The following is a 19,051-nucleotide window of genomic DNA, read 5'->3' on the forward strand; positions in this document are numbered from 1 at the left end:
AATTGGCTATTCAGCAGCAAAAACTCTGATGGCAAACAAAATTGCCATCAGATTCTATGCTGCTGATTAGTCAGTTTTCAAAGAAGCACAGGTGCCAATGTTTTGAAACTTGGCAAGGTCCTTAACCTGAATGATTGCTACAAACAACCTAGGTGTTGTGTGTTGTAGCTACTTTAAGTTATTATAGGAGAAACACATTCTGGCCAATCAATGTACTGGGGTATCTGCTAATACTAACCAAACAAGAAACAATTTAGATGAGAAGGGCTTCTGAAAGTGAATTTTAGATCCACTGGATTGAACTAGATGGGTGCCAGAGAGTATCTACACTTCTGGTTGGCCATCTTTTAAAGATTAACAACTTTGAAATCACAAATGCCAATGTTTTGGAACTTAATAAGGTTGTTAACCCAGATGCCCTCTACAAACACCCCAACTTATGTGTGGCTCAGATAGCTTTGAGAATATAGATTGGTCCATGAGAACCAAATAAAAGTGGGCAATACCATGAAATTTAAAAAAAAAAACATGTTATTGTATTCTACTTTTTTGCAGTGATTTAGAGAGAATAAGAGAAGGTATTGGAGATAAGCTCAGCCTGTTGATACAGTTCACAGCTCAGTTTGCTGCAGGGTTTGCTATCGGGTTCTGGAAGAGTTGGAAAATGACCCTTGTGATGATGTCCTTGACCCCTATATTAGCCATAGTATCAGCTTATTTTGCTTCAGTGAGTCATTCTTTTTCTGGATTTTTTTTCACATAATGTTTATGTAAATTTTTTATAGTACATGTATTGATAGTGTGAATGTGTGGAAACAGTTATGACTTCAGTGAATAATATCAGTAAGAATTGAGAGGTCTGGTATAGTATCATCCTTGTAATTTTTAGTGGATTGGAACCTTCACCGAGTGAGGCCAGGCCCTGTGTATAATACCACCACTGTAATTTCCAGTTGATCAGAGCTTTATCCAAGCAAGAGCAGGCCTGTGTATAATACCACCATTGTAATTTTCAGTTGATAAGAACATTTGTTAAGCAAGAGCAGGCCCTGTGTATATACCACAATTGTAATTTTTAGTTGATCAGAACTTTTACTAACCGAGAGCAGGCCCTGTCAAGTATTTTCCTTGTATTTTACAGTTGATTGGAACCTTCACTAAGCGAGAGCAGGCCATGTATGCTGATGCTGGTAGTGTGGCTGAAGAGGTGATATCTTGTGTGAGGACTGTTACATCATTTAATGGTCAAAAACAGGAAGTTCAAAGGTAATGAATGAACCAGTGAACCAGTTGTTCTCAGAGATAAGGGAGCAAAGCACTTGTTTTGTTTTCCATACTTAGCATATACTTTAAATTGAGAAACTTATGTGTGCTTTAGTTTTTTGCAATTTTAATTTTTGAAATAAATTGGGAAAAATCCAACTTAAATCCAGTCAATCTAGCAATATTTTGCCCTTAATCTAAACAAATTGCAACAGAAAAGTATTTAAGTTCTAAGTTATTGCATGACCAAAATAAGAACAAACAAAAAGTCTTAATTAAATCTAATATGTAGAAACCTCAAAATAAGCATTTCAAATTTTCTATGGAAATTACCATTGCAAGTGGGAGATAACTCTGTTAAAATGGCTGAAACAACAGTAACAAATTATACAGAATCATTATTATGCTTTATCTGATAAATAAAATGTGTAAATAATATACAACAAGGATCATCAACAACATATCCTTTATCAAACTACTACAGGTTAAGAAACTTAATATAAGCCAAGTGTTCTTTTTATGAGATAATGGAGTTAAAGAATTCCAATTTTGATGAAAATGATGTAGTAAATGTTCTACTTTTTGTGGTCAACATTGCTGATAAATAGCTTTTAGAAATAAACTACCCGGTATACAATTTTTTTTTAATTCAAAAAAGAAAGTGCCTGAAAATAGGTATTTTCTGTAATTAAAAAATTTAAGTATACCTATCCTAATTTAAGTTGTTGCATATTATGTACAGCATAATATAGGGATAGTTGATATGAAAAAAAATCATCAAAATGTAATACTTTACATGAAATTGATAGAAAAGAACAAAAATCTGAGTAAAAAAAACATTATTTTAACAGAGTTATCTCTCCTTTCCAATGTTAATTCTGTAGGCAATTTGAAATGTATATTAAGAGGCGTCCGCAATTTAGATTTTGTTAGACTTTTTTAATAAAATCACTATACATATTGCTGAACTGAAGCTTTGTATGTGTATAATTATGCATATTCAATGTGGTATTTATATTTTTGTAAAGCTTCATTTGTTTTCTGCAAAATCAAAGATTTTTAGAATTGGACTTCATTGCCACAAAACTTAAAAAATTAAGTTTGAGAAACATCTTAACTTCCATGGTAACGCTAATCAAAGTCTTTGAAATTGATGATGTCACAGTAAGTAATATCCTTTTCAGACTTAAGTAATTTTTTCAAGTTAATTGGCACTGGAGACAGATTTTTTGGCAGCCAGATCTCAAGAATTGCATAACAATAAAACTGAAAATTAACATGCATTGATGCATATGAAATTCTGTAAAATATCTCTACCCATGTATACAAGTGTGAAAACAGCAATACAGTTACCAAACAAGTGACATTTATCTATATACCCACTCAAAGAGTGGACAGTATATTTTTATCAACTTGTCCTCCATCTGTCTAGATGTATTCTGTTGTAATTGTCTTTACTCCCAATTGATTTATTTCAAATTTGATGTGTGACTTTATATTGATGGGCCGTACTTTGTTACTGATTTTGGCAAATGTCCAATATCAACTTCTTGTTTTTTTTGGTTATTTAGTCATTTTTCACTATATGGAATGAAAAGGAAAATTTTTCATCACAAAAATCTTAACTTTCACTGAGCAGATTGATTTCACATCTGGAATGTAACTTTATATTAAACGGGACCAGGTGCAGCCTGCCATGTGATGTGGTCTGAGGGTTCTATTCTTCATTCATTGTAGACCCAATGGAGGCCTTGAGCTGCCATTTGTCATCCCTGTAGGGATGTTGTCTATGACATATTCACCATGTCCATTCTCGTTATATTTGATTGTTATTTTCAGATATGGACAAGCTTTAGAACAGAGTAAGAAAATTGGAATCAAGAAATCTGTTACTACAGGGTTGATGATGGGTTTTCTCTACTTGGTTATGTTCAGTGACTATGCTTTGGCATTCTGGTAAGATATTCATGGTTTTCTCTACTTGGTTATGTTCAGTGACTATGCTTTGGCATTCTGGTAAGATATTCATAGTTTTCTCTACTTGGTTATGTTCAGTGACTATGCTCTGGCATTCTGGTAAGATATTCATAGTTTTCTCTACTTGGTTATATTCAGTGACTGTGCTCTTGCATTCTGGTAAAATATTCATGGTTTTCTCTAATTGGTTAAGTTTAGTGACTGTGCTCTGGCATTCTGGTAAGATATTCATAGTTTTCTCTAATTGGTTAAGTTTAGAGACTGTGCTCTGGCATTCTGGTAAGATATTCATGGTTTTCTTCTTTTGTCAAAGCAAAATTCAAAACACAAAAGTTGAGGGACATTGCCTTATCATAGAATACTGAAGAGGTGGGAGACCATGGCCAAGGATAAAAATGGGGACAGAAACAGACAAGGGACTTGAGGCTGAGCAAAACACAGTAAAACAAGTACTATCTTAAAAAAAAGATAGCCGACGTAGTAAAATTTGTTCTTTGAACTTATAATTTTCTGCATTTCATTCAGGAAATAACACATATGGCACGCAATTTCAATTTTCGATACAGTTTTTCGAACACTACTAAGTTACCAGTATTTGGCCAATCTGGAAGCAGACTTGCTATCGGGTGACTTGCGTTTTCACGGAGGAGCGTCTTTAAGGTCAAAGGGTAAAAAGCAAAACAAACTGACTGCGTCGGAAAAATGGAGACAGATAAAGGCAAGGAACTAAGGCTAAGCAAAAAGCAGTAAAAACAATGGAGACTAACACAGACAAACTAAGGACAAGCAAAAAACAGTAAAAACAGTGGAGACAAAGACAAGGAATTAGGCTAGGCAAAAGGCAGTAAAAAAACGTAGACAGACACAGACAAGGAACTAAGGCCAAGCAAAAATAAATGGGAACTGAAACTCAAACAACAATTTGAAACTGAAATAGAGCATACATAACATAAAAAATAAGTGAGAAATAGACTGGAGTCCATGAAATGTAGAAACATGTTTACTGTCTGATGCTTTATTCTAAAGTAAACAATCTTCACTATATGTTAAATTACATACAAAGAAAAGTTCTTTATATTTTTTTCTTGTACTTTAGGTATGGAAATGAACAAGTGAAGGAATATTTAAGGACTATGGGAGCAGAAGGTATTACACCTGGAACAGTTCTAACAGTAAGTCTATTGTAGTGATAAAAACTGTGAGATGAAGGCTTTAGTCAATATCAGAATGAGATGACGAGCCATGATGAACTGTAATGTGACCTCAACCTTTAACACCATGAGATGATGAGCCATGATGAACTGTAATGTGACCTCAACCTTGAACACCATGAGATGATGAGCCACGATGAACTGTAATGTGACCTCAACCTTTAACACCATGAGATGATGAGCCATGATGAACTGTAATGTGACCTCAGCCTTTGATCTCTAAGTGAAGAGTGTTTATTGAAGAATAAAATCAGGAGATACTTGTATAATTATGTGGAAGCTCACTAAAACAGTTCCTATTATGCACTCTTTTATATTTATTTATTTATTTATTCTTTATTGGCACAAACACAATTACAATAATTGGCAAAGGCCCATATAATTCATACATAAAAGTGTAACTTATATAGTAGCAGTATACATGTAAATAGAATATTAATCAAATGTTATGAGAAGAGATATTTGTTATGAAATAAAATTTTTTCTGATAGAAAAAATAATATCTAAAAAAATTAGTGATAATCTTTAGTATAGTATACGAATCACGGAGTATACATTGTTTCAGTGTGTAGTAATTAATTAAATCAATATCTTTTTTGGGGATATTTGATAATTTGGATATAAATTGACTTCTAACTCTGGAGTATTTTTCACATTTTAGCAAAAAATGTAATTCATCTTCAACCTCCCCAGAGTTGCAAACTTTACATAATCTCTCGTTTGTAGGAATTGATAGATGACGGCCTTTTTCTATTTCCAAATTATGGCTACTGATTCTAATATTGCAAAGAGAGGATCTTTCTGATCTTTTTTTGTAAAATATCAACAAAGCTTGCTCGTTTGTATCCAATGTGTAAATTTTGATAAAATGTTAGTTTATTTGAATTTTGGATTTGGGAATGTTGCTCTTGCATAAATTGATCGGTTATTTGTTGTTTTATATTTGATAAAATAGGTTTAAAGCTACATTTTTGATAGATTATGTGTGAAAAACCAAGTTTATTGATAATAGAATACATTCTCTTTGTCCAAGTGTTATTGTTTTCTGTAGCTTGAAATATTTTAAAAGCCAAAGTGTTTTTTGAGGAAAGAAGATGATTTAAAAATTTGATGCAGAAAAACATAATTTTTTAGTGAAGTGGGAGTTGTCCAAGTTCAGAACGACATGCAGCGTTTGTAGCTTTGCAGTGTACACCAAGAATTTCCTTGATGAATTTTAAATGAAATTTTTCTACAACTGAGTTATTAAAAGTATATGTATCAATATCTATACCCCCAGACTTCACTACAGTACATATTGTCTAAGTTTGTCTTCTTCCGTACCAAATTAAATATAGTCTGAAACTTAATAGCAGATATATACATGCTCATTTCAAATATGTATTATTGGTTAGAAAACATATCATTTATTTAAATAGTTTTGAAAAGGTTTTCTCATGTAAGGTCTCATTTACCACTTCTTTCCATTACTTAATATGTTAAAAATGTAATTTTTAAATTTTCATTGTAAATTCCAAGGACAAAAGACATCTTAAAGTTGCATACCATTGCAAAGCTTGAAAAATAAGGCTTTCATGTTATTATACTAAAGGTACAATGATCATAGAAGTTTTTTTTACAAAATTTACTGGAATAAATAATACTGACAATCCACATCTTTACTTTTTCTGCTAACTAACAGCATGGAAGAAAATTATTCAGACACGTAAACAATATTAATACAATTTTGGTATGATTTTAAAGTACACATTATAAGCTTTATCTTGACGGCTTTTGACCAACATACATACCAATAGATCTAGGTTCAGTGTGTTTTTGGTACTAAATAGAGGGTCGCTATTTGACCTGGAAGTGGTAAGTGAGGCCTAAATTGTGGTATAAATGTATAATATTTATCTCCCTTTTAGGTTTTCTTCTGTGTGATGATAGGAAGTTTCTCATTAGGTAATGCTGCACCTAACATTGGAAACGTCATGGGTGCTAAAGGTGCTGCTGCAGTGGTGTATGAAATCATTGAGAGGGTAAAGTTATTATTCTTATTTATGGCAACATGATATCATCTTTCTGTATTTATATGTCACCCCTTACTTTGTTTTTGTCCTGTCTGTCACTTTTTTAAGCAAAACTCCTCAGAAAATACTTCACCAAATTCCATGAAACTTTGTAGGTATTTCCAGCATGATATGTATTTGTGCTTACAATTTATGATCTACTGAATTTTGTGTTATATCCCTTTGAATTTTTGGAATGGTTTGGAGGCATACGTTTTTGTAGGGAAAACAAACTTGAATTACAATTTGATTTATTAATACTGCTTCTTATGATACTTCATTAAAGTTCAGATTCAATGACCAGACTGATTTATAACAGTTTCTAAAGGCAAATATAATTGATGTAAAGCTATCAAAGAAATGGAAACTAAGTTTATGCTCCAATATTCATTATAAAGGATTTAAAGAATTTTGTTTTTTGAGTATCAAAATTTTGTCAGCCAGTCTTCTCTTAGTAGTATACTTTGTTTCTTTTACAGAAGCCAGTTATAGATGCCAGTTCAGATGAAGGGAAGAAACCACTCTCAGTCCAGGGTTTGCTTGATTTCTATGGTGTAGACTTTACATATCCTACAAGGGAAGAAGTACAGGTAATACTGGGGTTTGCTTGATTTCTATGATGTAGACTTTACATATATCCTTCAAGGGAAGATATACAGGTAATACAATAGACAGGGTGCACATGATTTCTTTTGAGTAGACTTTACATTTCTAACATGATATTTTGATAATTGAATCTATCTTGAGCAATTGAGCCAGGGTACACTTGATATCTATGATGTAGACTTCACATGTGCTACATTGGAATTAGTGCAGGCCCAAGCACCACATAATTTGAAAAATACCTATGTTTAAGAAAATTCTAAACTTCAATGGTAATTCCAACTAAAATTCTTTATGATATCACAAACAGCTAAGAATTTTCTCTGACTGAAGTAATTTTTCACATTTTGCGGTGCTGGGGCCAGGTAAAAGTATAGTCTGAGTGTGCTTGATTTTTATAATATAAACTTTACATATCCTACAAAAAAGATGTCCAGGTAATTCAGTGGCCAGGATTTTTTATGAAGAGATGAGATTAAGGTTAAAATTCACCAGATATGAGTTTTAATGTCTTTAATATAATATAATTCTTAAAAGAATGAAAAAAATATTAGTCTGATTTTCATGATTATTCTCCTTCTCAAAGTAACTTGAAATGAAAAAATTATTTATGTGACACTAATGTTGTTGTTCGGTGTTCTTGTGAATGTAGGTGTTAAAGAACTTTAATCTGTCGGTAAAACCAGGTCAGACGGTAGCGTTGGTGGGCTCTAGTGGATGTGGAAAGTCAACGGTTGTTAACCTAATACAGAGATTTTATGATCCATCAGCTGGACAGGTAATATTGTGTAGAAAACTAACACCATTATTGTTGCCTTTGTAAATGAATCACAATGTATTTTATTTTATGAAAGAGTGCGTCTTGTTTAACCTTTATCAATAATGCTAATAGCCCAAATATTGAATAGAAGTAAACTGGTTGCCTATGATTCATGTGGATGGTGATTGTTGAATCAATTGTTATGCCCCTTTTGAGACAAATAAATTATATAATCTGTGTGTTTGTTTATTACAATAGCCCTTGGATTGGCCCTCTAGCTTTAGCTTGATCTCATGTGACTTTTCTGCCACACATCATAGTTTTATATCAGAGTTTACACTTCTGGACAGGTTGCCTAGGACAGTTTGCCTGTGCCAGGTTGCCTACGTAGGCTTGCTGACTATTTACCCTTATAGCTGGCAAGTTATGAGTGTTAAGACTTGTCACCATGTTTGTGGGTATACATACTGCATCTCTTAGGAATTTAAAATCCTCTACAGGTGATACTTAGGATACATTGACCTAGTTTACTGTCGGGTGTCATGAGATGTTACTTTTGAAGTCATAAAATAAATGATGTTCTGTTGTTTTTACCGTAGAAAACTAATAATGAGGTCAGTATTGTTTGACTTAGGTTTTATTCTTTATTAATTTAATTTTAGGTCCTCTTGGACGGCAATAATTTGAAGGATTTGAACTTGAAATGGCTTCGTCAGAACATTGGTGTAGTATCGCAGGAGCCAATACTGTTTGGTTGTAGTATTGCTGAGAACATTCGTCTTGGAAATCCTACAGCTTCATCAACTGACATAGAGAATGCGGCCATAAAGGCTAATGCTCACAACTTCATCAAATCTTTGCCACAGGTACATATACATTTTTTTAACCTAATATTAAAAAAAGATAGTCTACTCTTGATGTATATAGATATTTATATAACGAGAACAGGTATGGTGTATATGTCAAAGAGACAACAAACCCACCAGGATGAAATTGTCAGCAGAAGTATTTGTTTTTGTTTTAAATTCCCGCCTTGATGTGGATGAATTATTGCTGCTCATGCTTTAAACCGCAACAATACATGTTTACTTTCATATTTTATACTTTCATAGCTCTTTGTGTCCCCATCTCACATGTTAGTTTTGTACAAGTTTTAAGTAACAGTCTTTGTAAGAATCATGCCAATTATGTAATATGCAATACACCCTAAAAAGGCTGCATATTTTTTTTTGTTAATGAGTTGCATTATAGGTCTTTATGATTAAAGGTATAACTATTCAAATAAATCTGTCTGCCCTTTGGAGATAATTCACTTTGAAAATCCAACAGTTTCTATTGTATTTAAGTGTCATTTACAGAGTTATCTCCCATAATTTTGAATTCTACAGTACATTCTATTTTATTCATACCTCTTATGGGCAAGTGTTTGATGAAAAGCCACATGTTTCTGTCTGTTTACTTTCGTATTTTAAATAAAATATTAAAAATAATAATATGTAGGCTTTCCAACCATGAATTACATTTTGCATGATTCTTTTTAAGAACCCATTGTATATGTATGAAATACCCAACGATGTTAGAAATGTCAAATTTGCGATGCAGATTTTTGGTCGTTCCCTCCGCGGGACTCGGACTCATACCGCTGTGACATCTATGGCAACACTGCCTGCACAAAGACAATGCTAACATTGTTGGGAATTTTTCAGACCCTTCTATAAGTTGATGTTATCTTCCCTGTGTCAATTTGATCTGATGGAGCAGTGTAGCGAATAGAGTTGTCACATTCTGAGACAGTATTGTATAGTATTGATTTGTTGTGACATGCAATCATTAATTTGATCCTCTATCCTACATAAGAAAAGGCTGTCCTGTACTACCATACATCGTGTACTAAGTTAGAGCCCTAGATTAATCCTATGAGGAGGAATGACTGGGCCAGCGAAAGCTATAATTTTATAGCCTAGCTGGCCGAGTGGTCTAGAGTGCTGGACTTGGTGCAGGCGGTGTTACCATAGATGTCACAGCGGTATGAGTTCGAGTCCCGCAGAGGGAGTTCTAACATCTTTCAGAATTTTATATAGTTAAATGTACATATTGTGTCAACAATTTTGTGTTTATTATTGTAAAGGGCTTAGAGTAACTTTTAATTGGATAACATACTATACTGTTAATAATAATAATGATAATGATAATGATAATAATAATAATAATAATGATGATGATGATAATGATAATGATGATAATAATATACTTACAATGTAATTTCTTGTTTAAATGTACTAGAAATTTTTTTTTTTAATTTTCTCATTTTAAGATTATCAGAGTATTATAAATTGTGTTAATGACAAAGAATTTATCACTAGAGCCTTTGGGCAAGCCATAAAGTATTCAAACTGAAGTCAACTATATATATAAGGGCATTTCACTAACTTTCTTATGTGAGTATATATACTTTATATATTTCAACCAAAAAATTACTTCTTGAAAGCATTAATTTAACCTTTCCATTATTATTTCAGGGATATAACACCCTTGTAGGAGAGAGAGGTGCCCAGTTGTCTGGAGGTCAGAAACAAAGGGTTGCCATTGCTAGAGCCCTGGTCAGAGATCCCAGGATCTTACTGCTGGATGAGGCTACATCAGCTCTGGACTCAGAGAGTGAAAAAGTTGTTCAGGATGCTTTAGAAACGGTAGGAAATATTGTTATTTAGAGCTCACTGATTTCACTGATGTAAAACTTTTATATGCACGATGGAAATATGGAATAGATGTCAAATTTGGTTACGATATGCTTAGTGACATAACCTATCACAAGCACCAGGTTATTGAAGTTGTTTCCTCATGGATAGAAAAAATATTGCATTCCAGGAATAAACGGGATTTTATGTTTAGTTCTTTTTTTAACTGTTTTTTTTTCCATTGTCATCTACATAAATGAAATTTTTTTTTTTCATGATTTTTAGGCTAGGCAAGGAAGAACTACTCTTGTAATAGCCCATAGATTATCCACTATCCAGAAAGCTGATGTAATATATGTAGTAGATAAAGGGGAGGTAATTGAGAGTGGAACACATTCAGACTTGATGGACAAACAAGGACTTTATCACTCCCTAGTAACAGCACAGACTCTTGTTGATGAAGATGAAGATAGAGGTAAGATGAATTCTGATCGTGATGCTTTAGTTTGATTGGTTAACTGAATGAATTTAAATTGACTGGAAGCCTTTTAGAACTACCAAGTCCATGTGTAGAGATGAAAAAAAATCCTTTATTTTTCAATAGTAATTATTTTCAAATAAAGAAACAATAATTTAAAATGCTCTTGATTTTCTGTTTTAAAAGAAATTTCTTTATTAAAAAAGAAATAAGCTGCAACAGATTTTGAACTAGCTTTCGAGATTCTACATAAGTTAACCAAAGGCCCTTATAAAGCATTGATTTACAAGTCATCCTAGATCTAGAGGTGCCTGGATGTTCAGAAAAGAGAATATGTACTTTAAGAACATCAGTTGGTCTTATTGTTAAAATAGTTGTTTTGTAAAAGTGCTGGCTTAAAAAGTTTTTTTTTTATGTATATTTATGAGGAAAATGAATTTGAAGTACTTGTTGGAATGGTTAAAAGGCCTATCTGAAAACAATGATTTATAATATTCAATTCATCATCATTACCATACAGGTTTAATATTGTAAAGAGCACTCTAGAGGACTTCTTCAAAGGAAAATAACTCCAATGTTTACTGTAAAGTAAAATTATTCTGTGTGCAGACGACTTTTACTTCTTTCTTGAAAAGTTCTTCATTTACATTGAGGTCAACAGAGGTCAACTAGCATTAGATAGGAGAAATTGCAATGTTAGCGCAGGGAACAGAAATTTGAATTGATATTTTTCTGAAAAGTTTAGCATGGGACTTTGATATTGGAACAATTGTGATGTCTTTGATGAATTTAAAGTACTAGATCAGAGAATTATTTCCATCCTGCTGGAACTGGTCTTATATTTCTAAGCACAAATATTCTATAATTGTCAAGTATAGAACTGTAAACCAGTTTAAAAAAATGGGGTATGTGAAATTTGTCTGTTGATATTAAAGGATTTTTTTTATATTTAGCACGGAATCCTTTACAAAATAAGTAATTTGTTTCACATGTAGCATTCGTTTTGATAAAGTGTCAATTTCATCTATAGCGCATGAAGCTGTATACTTTTTAAGTTTAAATAAAATTCTGTTTTTCTCATTGGACAGTTGATTTTGATGATGTAGAACTGAAAGAATCAGCTGATCAGACAACTAACCTAACCAGAAGACGACTGCGGTCTACATCATCAGATGGGGGAAAATCACCACAGAAATTAGGTCACCAGGTGTCACGACAGGTCTCACGCCAGTTCTCAGGAGATGGGAAGGCAAAGCCTGGGGATGTTGAGGAACCAGAGGAGGTAATTATGCTTGTTTGGTAACATATGCATGAATTTATGAGACAATCAAAGGACAAACTCACAAATGTAAATTTTCTGTTGTAAACATAATGTAAGTAGTCATATTTATAAAGTAATACAATTTAAAGCTTTGCCTATGAGGTACAGAGTTAATTATGCTCAAAAAACATGATTATGTTGAATATGTACCAGTGATTTGAAATGGGTAATGTCCAAACCCACAGGACTATGCAAGACTTACTTAACACACACTCTATTCCTGCTTTAATACAATCACAGAACAATTCAGACCCTCTACATACATATCAAATGCCTTTCCCTGATCACAGAACAATTCAGACCCTCTACATACATATGAAATGCCTTTCCCTGATCACAGAACAATTCAGACCTTCTACATACATATGCAATGCCTTTCCCTGATCACAGAACAATTCAGACCCTCTACATACATATGAAATGCCTTTCCCTATCACAGGACAATTCAGACCTACATACATATGAAATGCCTTTCCCTGATCACAGAACAATTCAGACCTTCTACATACATATGAAATGCCTTTCCCTGATCACAGAACAATTCAGACCTTCTACATACATATGAAATGCCTTTCCCTGATCACAGAACAATTCAGACCTTCTACATACATATGAAATGCCTTTCCCTATCACAGAACAATTTAGAGCCTCTACATACATATGAAATGCCTTTCCCTGATCACAGAACAATTCAGACCTTCTACATACATATGAAATGCCTTTCCCTATCACAGAACAATTCAGACCTTCTACATACATATGAAATGCCTTTCCCTGATCACAGAACAATTCAGACCTTCTACATACATATGAAATGCCTTTCCCTATCACAGAACAATTCAGACCCTCTACATACATATGAAATGCCTTTCCCTGATCACAGAACAATTCAGACCCTCTACATACATATGAAATGCCTTTCCCTGATCACAGAACAATTCAGACCTTCTACATACATATGAAATGCCTTTCCCTGATCACAGAACAATTCAGACCTTCTACATACATATGAAATGCCTTTCCCTATCACAGAACAATTTAGAGCCTATACATACATATGAAATGCCTTTCCCTGATCACAGAACAATTCAGACCTTCTACATACATATGAAATGCCTTTCCCTATCACAGAACAATTCAGACCTTCTACATACATATGAAATGCCTTTCCCTGATCACAGAACAATTCAGACCTTCTACATACATATGAAATGCCTTTCCCTGATCACAGAACAATTCAGACCTTCTACATACATATGAAATGCCTTTCCCTATCACAGAACAATTTAGAGCCTCTACATACATATGAAATGCCTTTCCCTGATCACAGAACAATTCAGACCTTCTACATACATATGAAATGCCTTTCCCTATCACAGAACAATTCAGACCTTCTACATACATATGAAATGCCTTTCCCTATCACAGAACAATTTAGAGCCTCTACATACATATGAAATGCCTTTCCCTGATCACAGAACAATTCAGACCTTCTACATACATATGAAATGCCTTTCCCTATCACAGAACAATTCAGACCTTCTACATACATATGAAATGCCTTTCCCTGATCACAGAACAATTCAGACCTTCTACATACATATGAAATGCCTTTCCCTATCACAGAACAATTCAGACCCTCTACATATATATGAAATGCCTTTCCCTGATCACAGAACAATTCAGACCTTCTACATACATATGAAATGCCTTTCCCTATCACAGAACAATTTAGAGCCTCTACATACATATGAAATGCCTTTCCCTGATCACAGAACAATTCAGACCCTCTACATACATATGAAATGCCTTTCCCTGATCACAGAACAATTCAGACCTTCTACATACATATGAAATGCCTTTCCCTGATCACAGAACAATTCAGAGCCTCTACATACATATGAAATGCCTTTCCCTGATCACAGAACAATTCAGACCTTCTACATACATATGAAATGCCTTTCCCTGATCACAGAACAATTCAGACCCTCTACATACATATGAAATGCCTTTCCCTGATCATAGAACAATTCAGACCTTCTACATACATATGAAATGCCTTTCCCTGATCACAGAACAATTCAGACCCTCTACATACATATGAAATGCCTTTCCCTATCACAGAACAATTCAGACCCTCTACATACATATGAAATGCCTTTCCCTGATCACAGAACAATTCAGACCTTCTACATACATACATTACTAGTCACTTAATCAAATACTGCTGTTGAATAATCTATGCATGGTTACTTTGTTGACATGCTTTTCATACAACCTCAAAAAATTTGCAGTCATATATTGGTATGGCCCTGTCATCATTGTCATCCTTGTCATCGTCATCATTGTCATCCCTGTCCTTGTCGACGTCGTCATTGTCATCCTTGTCATCGTCATCACTGTCATCGTCACTAGGCACTTCATATTTGTGTGATAACTTGAGTCTTAGTTGGATGATCTTTATAAAATTTTATAACAAGGTTTCAAACCACGAAAGGGGGGTTTGTATTGATTTTTTGGTTTATAGCCCCAACTGTTTAAAAAATTAGGGTTCAAAAAGTTGTCTAAAACAAGCATTTCATAGCATTCATTTATAAACCTCCAGTAAATGCATAGGAATGTCAATGATATTGTTTCACTATATTCTATACCACAATGGTCAGATTTGGATTGATCTGGACCTTTTAAGAAATTAAGGGCCAAAAAGGGGCCAGAAACATGCATTTTCCTGAGGTGAAGAAAGTAAATTGTTTATTTTTGGTCTGGTTTTGAGTATTTTGTTTTATTGGATTTCTTACGAAAATTCCTTCCTGCATTTTTAATCAGATTTCAGAGGGGTCATAGGGGCTGCATGCCCAGAAATAGACTTTTTATTTTTTGTCTGATTTCAAAATTTTTTTTATTGGATTCCTTATGAAAATCCCTGCCTGCATTAGTAAATCAGATTTCAGATATTTGTTATGATTTTCAAGTAATAAGGGGTCGAATGGGCCACACCGGAAAAATTCAATATTTTAATTTTTGGTCTGATTTTGAAAATTTTTAATTGAATTTTAAAATTTTGTGCTGTATTGTGTCCAAACCAGTTGTTGTGTCTTTAATAAATTGTACTTAAGTTTGTCAAAAACTAGTGTTATGTCCACACTTCCTCAAACTTGTCAGGGTTTGAGCACTGTGGTTGTATCATGCTTTGCTCAGCAAAGCTTTCCATTATGAGTTTGTAAACTAACATTTTGTTTAAAGATATGTAAATGTTTATGATCCTAGACAACAAAATTTTTAATTGTAACAGATGATAAGAGACCTTATTGTTCTTTATTTCATTTTCTATTTCAGCAAGAGGAGTATGATGCCCCCAAGTACTGTAGAATGTTACAGGCTAACAAACCAGAATGGGGATTTATTGTCCTAGGGAGCATGAGCTCTTGTGTTGCTGGGTGTACAATGCCAGCCTTTGCTTTGTTCTTTGGTCAAATGATCAAGGTAGGTATAATCAACTGATCAAGGAAGGTATAATTAATTGATCAAGGTAGGTATTATGAGGTTAGGCAGTGTAACTACTGTGTAAAATAAAATAACAATCATTACATTAAGTACACTTCAAACAGAATTTAAAATAGCCATAACAAATACTAAATAACAAATCAAGTTTTAGTGTCAACTCATACTAAACAGGCTGAGTTCAGGGGCAGTACAGCATACAGTACCTAAAAAATTCTTGTGAAAAAAAACCAAAACAGGGTATTTTACTCTGTAACTAATTAAAACAAGTTCAAACATATATGTTTGTTAACCCTGCAGTATCAGTCGAGATTTGAGTGTTAATCTGGGGTCAGGTGTATTACATGTATTAGTCCGGACTTGACTTTTTATGAACAACTCTGCGGGTGTTTCTAGAAAAGCAGAGGACGCTTACCCTACTGGTGCACCTGGTCCATGCTCCTAGTTTTTAGTGGAGTCCAAGTTGCTCATTTACTTTTGTTACTTTGTATGTATGATTTTAGTTACTTTATGTTCTTTGTTGTGTATGTCTGTTTTCCATGTCTGGTCTTTGTTCCTGGAATACATTCTTTTGATTACCGCTATAACCTTGGTTCCCTTGGTTACTCTTCCAATATGAAGTATATGTTTATATATTGCAGGTGTTTATTGAAGAAGGAAACAATGGATTATTATGGAGTATGATGTTTCTGGCTCTTGGTGGTACAAACTTCTTGGTCTTTTTAGTACAGGTAAGTTTCTTCAGAAACTTATATAATTGTTTTATATAAAACTTTATAATGGTAACGCATCATAGTATGATGTGCATAAGGTAAAAATGCTTCCGTTGTCATCGTCATAAACAATTTTTCAAAACACTTTTCCTCTGAAACTACTGTACCAATTAGAACCAAACTTAGTATGAATATTTCTTAGGGTATTCTGCCTAGAACTGATGTTGGAATTTAGTACGCTGTTACTAATAAATAGAACATAGGGGTCAGACAGAATTTTTTTGCATATATCTCCATATCCATTAGTACGGTGAGATCTATGAGTGATCTAGTTTTGGTTTAAATCTCTTAAGCTATGTTGAAGATATTGCCCTTTTTCAACATTTTTTTTGCTATTTTTATGTGATAACTTTCAAAAAAATCTTCTCCTCTGACACAACTTGACCAAACTTGGTATGAAATTAGTTCTTTAGGGTATTTTTACGTGGATGTTTTTTGACCCATTGAAGAGCAAGGCTGGGGTTACTAATAATAGGGCATAGGGGTTAGACAGATTTTTTCTCCAAAATCTCAATTTAGCAAAATTCTGAGGTGGGGGTAAAAGTGTTCAGTAGGATGAAATCTGTTAAGCCATGTTGGAGTTACTGCCCTTTTTCATCATTTTATGCTATTTTAAATGTGATTTAAAACTTCAAAAATTTCTCCTTAGAAGCTACAGGGCAGAATTCAACGAAAATTTCTTAGGTAGGAGCTAGAGGTGTTTTTATCAAAGGAAAACATAGCCTCTTTTACAGAAAAATAGAATATTGCTTATCAGACCATGTGAGACTTTCAGGCTCTTTAGAACCTCTAATTTATTTACATGAAATGTTCCTTTTTTGGTATCATATGTAGCTGTGTGTAATTATTGGACTGTTGATACTTTAAAGGGGAAATAACCAAGGGTGTACAAAGATATAGGGTTTCCTTTACTGAGCTACTTACAGTATTTCAATTTTATTCTACTAAATGTCACATATACTATTGTACAATTTGCTATCATTTTAACTTTAAGTATTTAATTACCTTATAATTGAATTACATTTTTTGTTCATTCTAGTCAGCAAGTTTTGGAAACTCAGGAGAAAGATTGACAGAAAGACTCCGTTTGAGCACTTTTAAAGCCTATATGAGACAAGATGTTGCTTTCTTTGATGACAAATTCCATTCTACAGGTGCTTTAACTACCAGACTGGCCACCGATGCTTCATTAATTAAGGCTGTGAGTACTAACTATGGAAATAATAGCATATGAAAGTAATAAGAAAGTATATAGTGATTCTGGTGTGCGTCCATCTGTTCATCTATTAATTTGTTTGTTTGTCCATCTGTCTATTCAGGCCTATTGTGAATTTTACTTGGTAACTAGTGTAAATAAAAGATAGTAACAAAATTACCAAATTGATAAACTCTAGGCAACAGTCTTGGTTCAGGCATTTCTGAAGGAATTGAATGGTAGGTTAAGCCATATTTTATAGCATTTTAAACCTCCCCCTTTTATTATGGATAGTCTTTCCAATAAAACAGACAGTATGAATTAGCCATGTGGTTTAGTTAGTAGTCAAAACAATACAGAAAGTATATTACTTACACATGTAGTTTTGAAATACATCATAAAATAAATTTAAACAGAGCAAGGCTCCTTCCTGCCATACCAATTAAGATCTGGGTACATCTCTGTATACTTATTTAACCTTATGTACCAAAGCTTCTGCCTGATTGATTTTTTTTCTCCCAACATGACACTGGTATGAGAATAGGGACAGTATTCCAAGCTGTGTCTGCCTGCTTGATTTAGTTTTTTTCCTCCCTACAGGCCACTGGTATGAGGATAGGAACAGTGTTCCTAGCTTTGTCTGCCTGCTTGATTTAGTTTTTTTCCTCCCTACAGGCCACTGGTATGAGGATAGAGACAGTATTCCAAGCTTTGTCTGCCTGCTTGATTTAGTTTTTTTTCCTCCCTACAGGCCACTGGTATGAGGATAGGGACAGTATTCCAAGCTTTGTCTGCCTGATTGATTTAAGTTTTTTTTCTCCCTACAGGTCACTGGTATGAGGATAGGAACAGTGTTCCAAGCTTTGTTTGCCTGCTTGATTTAGTTTATTTTCTCCCTACAGGCCACTGGTATTAGGATAGGAACAGTGTTCCAAGCTTTGTCTGCCTGCTTGATTTAGTTTTTTTTCTCCTTACAGGCCACTGGTATGAAGATAGGAACAGTGTTCCAAGCTTTGTCTGCCTGCTTGATTTAGTTTTTTTTTCTCCTTACAGGCCACTGGTATGAGGATAGGGACAGTATTCCAAGCTTTGTCTGCCTGCTTGATTTAGTTTTTTTCCTCCCTACATGCCACTGGTATGAGGGTAGGCACAGTATTCTAAGCTTTGTTGGCCTGCTTTATTTAGTTTTTTTCCCTCCCTACATGCCACTGGTATGAGGATAGGAACAGTATTCCAAGCT

General features: G+C 33.9%; 1 protein-coding gene across 2 annotated transcripts in view; it reads left to right on the plus strand.

The window, feature by feature from the left end:
- Window positions 1-19,051, plus strand: part of LOC148600674 (ATP-dependent translocase ABCB1-like) — a 77,419-nt gene that overhangs the window by 18,473 nt on the left and 39,895 nt on the right. For both annotated transcript variants that reach the window (XM_088554865.1, XM_088554864.1), the window contains exons 6-19: window positions 556-727; window positions 1,142-1,266; window positions 3,103-3,219; window positions 4,337-4,412; window positions 6,359-6,472; window positions 6,982-7,092; window positions 7,758-7,883; window positions 8,528-8,731; window positions 10,385-10,555; window positions 10,829-11,018; window positions 12,110-12,303; window positions 15,679-15,825; window positions 16,485-16,574; window positions 17,656-17,817. In XM_088554865.1, coding sequence (XP_088410991.1) covers window positions 556-727; window positions 1,142-1,266; window positions 3,103-3,219; window positions 4,337-4,412; window positions 6,359-6,472; window positions 6,982-7,092; window positions 7,758-7,883; window positions 8,528-8,731; window positions 10,385-10,555; window positions 10,829-11,018; window positions 12,110-12,303; window positions 15,679-15,825; window positions 16,485-16,574; window positions 17,656-17,817 — 1,999 coding nt within the window. The remainder of the gene's footprint in view (window positions 1-555; window positions 728-1,141; window positions 1,267-3,102; window positions 3,220-4,336; window positions 4,413-6,358; window positions 6,473-6,981; window positions 7,093-7,757; window positions 7,884-8,527; window positions 8,732-10,384; window positions 10,556-10,828; window positions 11,019-12,109; window positions 12,304-15,678; window positions 15,826-16,484; window positions 16,575-17,655; window positions 17,818-19,051) is intronic.

This window comes from Perna viridis, chromosome 12 (genome assembly GCF_037379345.1).
Source record: "Perna viridis isolate PV_CMFRI_1.1 ecotype Kerala chromosome 12, ASM3737934v1, whole genome shotgun sequence".
In the NCBI taxonomy this organism is placed as follows: domain Eukaryota; kingdom Metazoa; phylum Mollusca; class Bivalvia; order Mytilida; family Mytilidae; genus Perna; species Perna viridis.